Genomic DNA, 10,081 nt, shown 5'->3' on the forward strand with positions numbered 1-10,081 from the left:
TTAAGGAGGAAACTCAGACTGGTCTGGTCTGCAAGTAAAATATAGAAAGAAATATCTAGAAATATTAAGTGATTATTTGTTTTCAGCCTGCTTCTTTTATCCCCATTCCCCCTACAAAAGATAACAGGATTTGAGGTTTGAACTGTCTGAATAATTGCTCTAATTGTATTGTATATTATGATATGATGTAAAGATATCAGAATTTTCATCTGATGAAAATTCAGTCAATATTATAAATGGTGACCATTTGGTTTCATAAACTTTATATTCAGTCTGTTGGTGTCATGCAAATAAAGTAAAACATACTTATAAGTAGAAAAATATAATGGGCTAATGACAAAGGAACATATATAACATTTTCATTTGTTTTTAGAAATGATGAAGAAGATTCCACCCGGTCCATACCACAGATTCTCTATAAAATGAATCAGCCATAGATATGTTAATTTTTGAAAACTGCCATTTTGACTTTTCAAGGTTCAGTAGCAGATAGACACCTTAATTATCATTTTCTCAAAATAATGTGTGTAAATCTGTATTTGTTAGAGGTCAATATAATATTAACTCCAGCTCTATTTATGAACAGGTGTGTAATAACTAAAAAATAACATTCCTTTTTGCTTAGGACTCAAAGGCTTCAAATAAATATTTTACTGTGTTTGCACAAATACACATGTAAGTTTCAGAACTTATGTGTATGACATAAATGTTAACCTCTCTTTAATCCTCTGCTGCTCTATACATAGGTTCGTATATTCTAATTCCTTCGTGGCATCTATCTTTTTATACACTTTATGTATGACCCTGAACATTATTGAACACAAGATGAAAATAATACATTTGCCACATTGGGTACTTATATCTAAAATAAATATCTGTCTCTAAAATAAAACTAAATTCCTTAAGCACTTTAGCAAAAAATATAGCAATATGTGTTGAACTTAACTGCGTAACTGGAAGATGATACAAAAACTTCCAAAAGCAAGAGCAGAATTTAGTATTCTGTGCCATTGTGTATTAAGATATCAAGCTGCATACAGCGTCTTTATAAAATCACAAAGAATTAAATTAATAACAATAAACTACTAATAAGAAATCATCTACTTAACGGTTCTTAAAGTATTGGTATTAACGGAGCCACAAATCCAAAATGTCAGGGCACATGCCAAGACTGTGTGTATAAGTATGCAAATTTTAATATAACTCATCAGTTTACGTGATTGATCATCAGTGATATTTAAATCAACCTAAACATTCCAATCTTGAGGAAAAATGTTTTCAATTTTATAGACTTTCCTCAGAATTGAAAATTCAGTAGTTTTGGCAATTGAGCAGATGTTGCCAGAAAGCAAAGAAGAAAAAGTACTGAACTATGCTCACTAATTGAACAAAATCCTATAATGGAAGCCCAGAAGTTCATATCTCCTTTGACTAAAGTCAGTCTTTAAATAATTATAATTAGTCTGTAAGTTCTAGCCAGCCTTGCCGCTTATGCATCGTTAAAATCAAACTTCTAGTTCTGCCAATGTATTAACTTGTCTATATATTCACATAATTAGCACCTCATCATTTTATGCCATTCTGGGACTTCCTCGCATCCTCCAGTCTCACATGCAACGTTGCAAAAAGCAGTTACTATCGCCTCATAAAATTCTGCTGTCCTTCAACTTCTGCTATTTTTCCTGCATGAAAGCCAGATTTTTTAAAGATGAGAAAAACTACACAGTGTTTATTTTGTAAAATATGAAGAAACCCAGAAAACAGAAACATTTTAGTCGGTTGGCTCAGATCCATCCTCTCCGGTCCTTCTAGCACCTACTTAATTGTTGGGATTTCGATTTTGGCATCTCCAACTGCAGGGCTCGGAGTTCAGTGCTCTCGCCACACTCCGGCACCCGGGATGCGCCGCTGCAAGTGGACAGAATCCCTGCCTGGCGGCGATTTATGCTGATATGTACTTTTTATAAAACTCGTTTCTCTCTCTCTCTCTCTCTCTCTCTCTCTCTCTCTCTGTTTCTTTGATCAAAGCTTCGATGACCCCCCCCCCCCCCCCACTGCTATTATGGTGAAGTGATTGTTTTACTCGGATACAGAAAGAAACTACTTTTTGAGAAGTTCCTCCGTGGTCAGCCAGTTTTCAGGCTACTCCTCCGGTTGCACTTGATGGGGCATCTTTAGAGATATTGGGGGTTCCCTTTCATCTTTTCTGTTTCGGAAGGGGGTTTGGGTTAAAAGGTGAAGCCCACAGGGCAGCCTCCCGCCGTTCGGTCTCGGCCAAAGTTTGTGTCGGTCAAGTTTGAGGCTGGAGGAGCAAGGGGAGCCCCCGGACGCTGCCGAGTACCGGCTCCTCGCAGGGGCCGCCGGCCGGGTCAGCCAGCGAGGGCGCCCGCCTCCGGGCTCCGACCCCGGGGGGGGGGGGCTCGCTCCTGAGCCCGAGTGGCCGCGGCTCGGGCGAGCGGCAGCTTCTGCAGCGGAGCTCGGTGGCTGCAGCTGCGCAGCGGCGGGCGCGGCACCGAGCCGCACGCACGCGGCCGCGGGTAAGAGCCGCTCGCGGCAGATCTGGATTGGGCGCGGGGGACGGGGAGCGCCGGGAAGCCGCCGGAGCCGGGTGCCCGGGAGCCGGGGCTGCACAGCTGGGGCCGTGCGCCCGGGGCGCGCGGGAACGCCGAGCGGCTCACCGGACCGGGCCCCCGCGACCACCCGCTGCCGGCTCGGGTAGCACAAAGGCTGAGAAGCTCACAGGCTCGGCCCAGGGCAGGACTGAGTGGCGAGAAGCGGCCGCGGGCCTTGGGACGCACCTGTTGCGGGAGGTCGGCCTCCGCCTCCGCCTCCGCGCCGCCCCCTGCGCCCGGAGCTGCGGGGGGCGCGGGTGTGGCCCGAGGGAGCGCGGCCCCGCGCCGCCGCCGGTCTGAAGTCCCTTGCCTGGGGCCCAGGCGGGGCCAAGGTCACGGTGCGTCTCCGGCTGAGGCCCCTCTGGGCTGCTGCAGCCTCCGGCCGGGGCCGCTCCCCTGCTCTGCGCTCGGCTCCCGCCGGGCAGGGGCCGCTCCGGGACGGAGCCCCCAGGGCCGAGCGGCGTTGGCGGGGGAGTCCCTGAGGCCAGAGCGACTCCACCAGCAGAGCGCGGGGGAGCAGCGCCTGCACAGCTGATGGGGCGCCTCTGCCTTTTGGGTTCCGTTCAGTACCAACCCATTTCATGGAGAGCAAAGTTGTGGCTCCTTCCCTCCTCCCTGTTCTCATTGTTGGTTCCCGCAAGAGGTAGGGAGTGGGGAACAAGCTTCCTTAGGAGCGTCTGGGCCCCTGCAAGGAGGCCGGGAAGTGCTTCCCTGATGGGGCCCGGGACCAAGGACCGTCCCACGCTCACTGTAGAGAGGCCTGGCAGGAAAGCAGGGAGGAGAGGGCGCGTCGCGTCCCGGACTCTGACAGAGGGCCCTCGGCCTGGACACGGCAGATGTGCCACATCACGCAGATCTACCCTCGCTTTACCGGAGCTGAACATCTGTTAAGGGTGGAGGGGTCCGGTCCCCGTAGGCAGAGGCGGCCCTCCGTCCCCACCCGGCGCTGCACCCCCTCGGAGCCGGGCACAGTGGCCTGCGTCCCCCACTCGGTGGAAGGGCGGGGCTGAGGGGGCGGCTTCTGGTTTGGATTCCCAGAGCCCTGGTGTTTGTCTTTCCAGCCCCAAAAGTGAGTTGTTCCGCTCGCATTTCAAGGACCTCTTCCTTTTTTCCTGTCTCCTTCTCTATTACTTTGAGAAAAGTTTACACCTTATTTCCTATTGTCCACTGAGAACATGGGGATTTCTTTTAAGGTGAAATATCTTTTAGCAGCGTGATTTTTTTTCTACTCCTTCATTTGCAATCCTTCGCTCAAACTAGACTTTGCTTACTTCCTGAAATCAAAACTGAGGTGCAGCATTCTCATTTTGGACATGAGAAAGAACGAAGTCCATGGATGCCCAAGGATCAGGAAGGTGGTACAGGAGGACGGCGGGGCCGGGCCTGTGCGCTGGCCCAAAGCTGGGAAACCGCATTCCTCCGTGTGGCGCTCCCAGGGCTCCCAGGGCTCCCCGGGCCCGCAAGACGTGAGCAGCAGAGAAGCGCAGATCTGGACCCCGCCTCTCCACCCATCCTCCCTCCATCACCTGAGACTGTTTCCGAATATATGCAGATGATCTGGAACCCTTTTTCTCAGAAGCAGCTCGGGGGGATGTTGCCCAAATGCATGCATCTGGCGAATTAAACATTTCTTTGGCTTGGATATTAGAAGTGCGTTCGGACATCAGTCTTTCCTCATTCAATCCAATCTCTTGGATTCTTCCTTTTAATAAGTTTTCCTTCTCCGGAGGTGGAAACAGTAGGAGGATAGGAGCTGTGAGTCCAATCTTCAAGGGCACCGAAGTCCTGGCCTTGAGGAGGGCCTCTGGGCCATTTTCTTTTCTAACAGAGAAGCAAAGCTCCGTGCAGAACAGCATCAGTCCCAATGCTGCGCCTCCCCCTCCGGCTGGTACTGCTAGCGCAGCTTTCGAGGAGAGACTGTCAAAGGGGCACAGCCTCGCAGGGCGTGCAGACTCCGGCCCGGGCACACTACCCTCTTCGGGTGACCGTTCCATTTGTGTCAATGGAAGTGAGGCCTCCTCCACTTCGAGAGTCTTAGAGAGGGGAACTAACCGCCGCGCAGTCCGAGGCCCTAGCTGACCCAGATTCCGGGATTGTTCCGGTCTCGCATTTTCCATCCCCGCAGCCACAACCTGGCATTCGCGTCTGGTTCCTCAGAGCCCAGAGCGTGGCGGTGCCCAGGCTCTAACAGAGGCCGCGCTGGGGCTCCCCGGGGTTTCTACTCTCTCTCCCCTCACACTGCTTAGCTAGTCCCGACGGACAAAAACACGCAAGGTGGAAGGAAGATCCGCACCCGCCTCCGCACCCGAACCGAAGGTTCCAAACTCCGGGCCTCCTTTATCCCAGAATTCGCGGTGCACTTGACCGCAGTGCCCAGGCGCGCACGCCTAAGGGGCTTTCCAGATCCCTTCGCTGCGGAACACACACACGCACACGCACACGCACACACACTCGTCGTTTCTTATTCGACCCTGAGCGCTCACTTTCCCCGGCCCGCCTGAGTGCGGCGGCCCCAGCCTGGTGGCGCTGAGCTGTCGATGCTCCCCCCGCGCGCCCGCACAGTGGCCCGAGGCCGCCCGGCGGAGCTGCCCCTCCAGCTTGCGTGAGCGCCGGGTTCTGGGGGTGCGGGGGAGCCCCAGCAGGAACAATCTCTGGAGTTCTAGGGAACCTCTCCGATCTCTCCCTGCCCCCTCGGCTCCTTTTCCTCCCTTCCCTTTCTCAACTTGCTCTTCTCGGAACGCCGGGGTTGGGTTTTTTGGTTTTCCTCTAGGCTTTTTTCCGCCTCAGATCGGGGGGGGGGGGGGGGCGGGGAGAAATTAAAGAATTGTGCAAAGCAAATTCTTTCAGTAATCTGTTTATTTAAACGAGGGGACCAAAAACAAACAAACAAAAAGAGCAAAAATAAGAACAAGAGACCCATCCCCACACTGTGTCGGAGGCAAACCCTTCGCCAGACACGGACATCCCATTGAAACCACATCAGAAGGGCCCAATAAACAAAATGAACACGATGTCGGTGTTTAGGAAAAGACACCTAATACAAACCAGGTCAGACAACGCACATCGGTACGCGCCCCCCCCCCACGCCCCCGGCGCGTGGAACCTGCCCTCCAACCGCATCTCTGTCCTTGAAACAGTTCCATAGGACTTCTTTGGCTCACATTTCCCAAAACTTGGGAGTTGCTGTGCAGAAAAGAGAATGTTTCAATTCCTCTCTCCAAATCCTGAGGAATCTCCGACAACTGCCCGGCCCTCTCTCCTTCCGGTCGGTCGATTCCTTAGGTGTGATTTGGTTAGGGAAATTGTGGGGGAGGGGGAGCAAAGTTTAAAAAAAAAAAATCAGGAAGGAGCGAGCTGGAGGGGTGAGTGTGTCAATCAGAGGGTTTTGTGCCTTGGGGCTCCTAGCGGTTCTGAGCAGAGGTGTCCCAGGGCGGCCCCACAATGAATATGAATAGGAATCCTTGCTAAATGGGACAGCAAAGCGCACCGCCCTGAATGATGGCACGTCATCCTAACCAGCGCAGGATAGATAGGAGGGTTCCTTTTGTCTCTTTTCTCCGGCGCAGCTCTATAAAAGCCCCTCTTTTTCAGCGTGAGGTTAGTGCAAGCATACACCAACTCGCTGTCCAGGAAACAGCCGAGCCAGAGAGAAGGGAGTGGGGAGGGGGAAAGGCAGTGCTTCAGCTTTTCTTCTCACGTCTTGTCGCTGAGAAGTGGGTCGTTGGGCTGTGCAGATTTTTTTTTTTTAATTCAAGATTTTCTTTAATTTCCCACCTAAAGCCTCCCCACGGTAGGGCCGCATCCCCCGTAATAAAATGAATTCTGATTCGAGCTCTGTCTCCAGCAGAGCTTCATCGCCGGACATGGATGAGATGTATCTGAGGGAACATCACCACCGCCACCACCACCACCAGGAGAGCCGTCTCAACTCGGTCTCCTCCACTCAGGGCGACATGGTGCAGAAGATGCCCGGGGAGAGTCTCTCGCGGGCCGGCGCCAAGGCCACGGGCGAGAGTAGCAAGTACAAAATCAAGAAGCAGCTGTCGGAGCAGGACCTACAGCAATTACGGCTGAAGATCAACGGCCGCGAGCGCAAGCGGATGCACGACCTCAACCTAGCCATGGACGGGCTGCGCGAGGTCATGCCCTACGCGCACGGGCCCTCGGTGCGCAAGCTCTCCAAGATCGCCACTCTCCTGCTGGCCAGAAACTACATCCTCATGCTCACCAGCTCCCTGGAGGAGATGAAGAGGTTGGTTGGCGAGATCTACGGGGGCCACCACTCTGCCTTCCACTGCGGGACCGTGGGCCACTCCGCCGGCCACCCAGCACACGCCGCCAACGCCGTGCACCCGGTGCACCCCATCCTGGGCGGCGCGCTCTCGTCCGGCAACGCCTCGTCGCCGCTGTCCGCCGCCTCGCTGCCCGCCATCGGCACCATTCGACCTCCCCACTCTCTGCTCAAGGCGCCCTCCACGCCGCCGGCCCTGCAGCTGGGCAGCGGCTTCCAGCACTGGGCCGGGCTGCCCTGCCCCTGCACCATCTGCCAGATGCCGCCGCCGCCGCACCTTTCCGCCCTCTCCACCGCCAACATGGCTCGGCTGTCGGCCGAGTCGAAGGACTTGCTCAAGTGAGCAGCGGACCGCCCGGCTGCCGAGGATGAGGGGAGAGAGGCGGGGGGGACCGCGGCGCTGGGCCGGGAGGGAAGGGGGTGGCTGCGCACTCGGCTGGCGGGGAGGGTGAGCGCGGAGTCGCGGCCCCCACTCCGCGTGAGAGATCTCGGACCCCCGTAGACCCCGGGAGGGAAAGGACCAGAACCAAACTGCAATTTCTAGGTGGTGACGAAGGCGGACTCAAACCAGACGTCGTGTGTTTCGCATGCATGCTTCTTTTCCCCATGCCGCGCCAGTATTTCTCACTTACATATGCTCTTGTCAAAACTGCATTTGTTGTATAAAGACGGGATCGGTGTGGTTAAAAACTTGCAAAGGGACTTTAGAGTTGGCTTTCTCTGGCTCTACGTTCTCACCTGAGAAAAGACAGTATCCCTTTTTTGCAAAACAAATGTAAATATTTCCTTGAGATGGATGCAATTACGATTGTCACTATCCTCTCCATAGCAGTTTTTCTAGAGACAATGAGAGAAAGGGAAAGGGAGAGGAAGAGAGAGAGAGAGAGAGAGAGAGAGAGATTGATCAAGACCCAAGTTTTGAATCGCAACTCCGGTCCAGGGCATGACATCTCTTATGTGGGTTTTCCTTCAGACGCAGTGTAGGTCAAAAGAATGCATGCATGCTTCTAAATGAATCTTATCTAAACATGTTATGCAGGCCGTGATGCCATTTTCCTTGTAACAAGGATTTATTAGTGAATTCTCCGAAGTATCCATATATCTGTCTGTGGTTGTATGAAATGAAAAAAAGGGGGGGCAGAGTGCAAAGACCCAAACTCACGCACAAGCGCTTCTTCCCCCAGCCCTACCCTCACCCTCACCCCCTCTGAACTCCATTCCCAAACTCCATCCCTAGGCTGTTCTAGGGGCCAGCTATTGACAGAGCTTGGGCTCCCTGTACTAGCTTGCCCCATCCCCCACTTGCTCAGTGATTCTGCATGCGGGGTTGGCTCTCTCTATCATCAGCTTTGAAAAGTTATCGTGGTTTGGGGAGGGGTGCCGTTTTTTATTTTCCTGAACATTTGCTTGAAATATTTTGTTAGGGCCTCAAAGACAATACCTGTCTTTATTTTTTATATATTCTTGATAACTATGATATATTTATTAATAACCAGTGTTTCTGGATGAGATTTCAAATAAAAAAGAAACTTTAAATCCTGGCTTCGCCTTTGCCTAAAATTTTTGAAGATGGGGGTAGTGGGTAAAAAAAAATACGTGGACCCAGTAAGGTGTATCTGGCAGTGGGTGAGAGATTTGGATGGGTGGGCAGATACAAAGAGTTTTCTCTGGTCATTCACAGATAAAAAGGTCAGATACATTGGTGTTAATTATTACAACCAGATGTCTTTCAAATGGGGACATTGCCCCATTGGTAGTCTTGTGATATTTGAGCTCCTTATTTCTCTGCAGTAATCGGATGCTCATAAACTCAGCAATTAAGTTTTTTTTTTTTTTTAAGTAATCTGAAAACCCAAAGTGACAGGAAATGAGAGGCAGAGTGGTCGCTGCACGGGCTGTGTTGACAACAGACAGGAATGTAGCAATAAGTTAAATTCTTTTCACTTTAAATTGACCATGTGGCCTTTAAAAAAATAAATAGGTTAAAATCCAGTGTATGTTTTTAAAGTCAACAAAAAGGGGCCCTAGAAAATAATCAAATATCCACTCTCCTGCCTGCCCCAGTGGCAGTGGGACCCACAGAGAAACGGAAGACCACTCTGCTTTGTCAGGTGTGCTCAGGCCGGGGACAACCACCTCTTAAAGTCCCAGCATCTCAAAGATTTATAAAAGGAATTCACCCTTCTTTCCTACGTTAGATTGCAAGTCTCATTGGCTGAATACATGGGGGCATCTTCTACATAAATGATGGCTAGATAGGGGTCGTTTTAACCAATTACTTTTCTCTCTTCATTCCTCACCCCCAATTCTGTAACAGTTCAAAATAGTTTGTTTGAGCAAAAGTAATCCAGCAAGAAGGTTTTGTTTATCTGTTTACACAGGACAAGAAATCACCTCCTCGTGAAAAACAAGCCCGTATTTCTTATTAAGGAAAATGGAAATCGGATTGAAATATACCAACCCTTGAATTGGCCTCTGAATTAGATGTAACATCACCATCAGCTGATTGAGGCTTAAACTTCTCTTCAAGAAGAGGAAGCTGGTGGTTTCCATTGCAGAGCATTAGAGCTGTCTCTCCAGGATCCGGCATGGATGGCAGATCTAGGAATTATCTGTCCTTTCCTCCCTGGGGTCCCCATTGCTTGCCCTTTGGAGGGCACCTCAGTGGGTCCTGGTTCTATTTAACTCACCCTCCTCCATCTCCGGCCCCCACCCCCTCAAACTCCCCTAGTGCCAGGGAGAAAGACCAAAGTGAGAGTCTACAGTGGAGGGTGCGTATTTCCCCTGGTTTTCGGCAGACAAATGGGGGAATAATCGTCTGTTTCCCAAGGGTGATTCATTTCTCTGAGTGAGGAAAGAGCTGTTGAGGATTTATTTGAAACCAACACAAGGCAGCCCTCCAGCCTTTCCCGGTGAGTTTATTATTTAAAAAGGGGAGGGGAGGGAGAAGTTTCATCAATCAGGAAAACGACTTTCCCCTGAGTTACCTGCTACTTTGGATCCTGTTTCCAAAGGCCTGGTCTTGAGGAAAGACTGGAGCCCCGACCCCTGGCTTCACCTCTCTCTAGAGCTGAAGCTTAATTAAGTTGGGCTCTGGAAAGGAGTAAAACCACACTCCTTACACCAGGGGAGTGGTGAATTTTGAGGCTGTGCTGCTGTGATGAGTCCCTTTAGATGC

At 51.2% G+C, this 10,081-nt stretch overlaps 1 protein-coding gene across 1 annotated transcript; it reads left to right on the forward strand.

Moving 5' to 3' along the window:
• Positions 1-6,427: 6,427 nt before the first annotated feature.
• On the forward strand, positions 6,428-7,246 carry OLIG3 (oligodendrocyte transcription factor 3). The gene has a single exon (XM_025997831.1). It carries the CDS (start codon positions 6,428-6,430, stop codon positions 7,244-7,246), a length of 819 nt encoding a protein of 272 aa, XP_025853616.1.
• Positions 7,247-10,081: the final 2,835 nt, after the last annotated feature.

Source organism: Vulpes vulpes, chromosome 1 (genome assembly GCF_048418805.1).
Source record: "Vulpes vulpes isolate BD-2025 chromosome 1, VulVul3, whole genome shotgun sequence".
NCBI classification, from domain to species: Eukaryota; Metazoa; Chordata; class Mammalia; order Carnivora; family Canidae; genus Vulpes; species Vulpes vulpes.

Bases quoted from the DNA above. Each gene is read 5' to 3' on its own strand.
- OLIG3 (XM_025997831.1), top strand. From the start codon at position 6,428: ATGAATTCTGATTCGAGCTCTGTCTCCAGCAGAGCTTCATCGCCGGAC.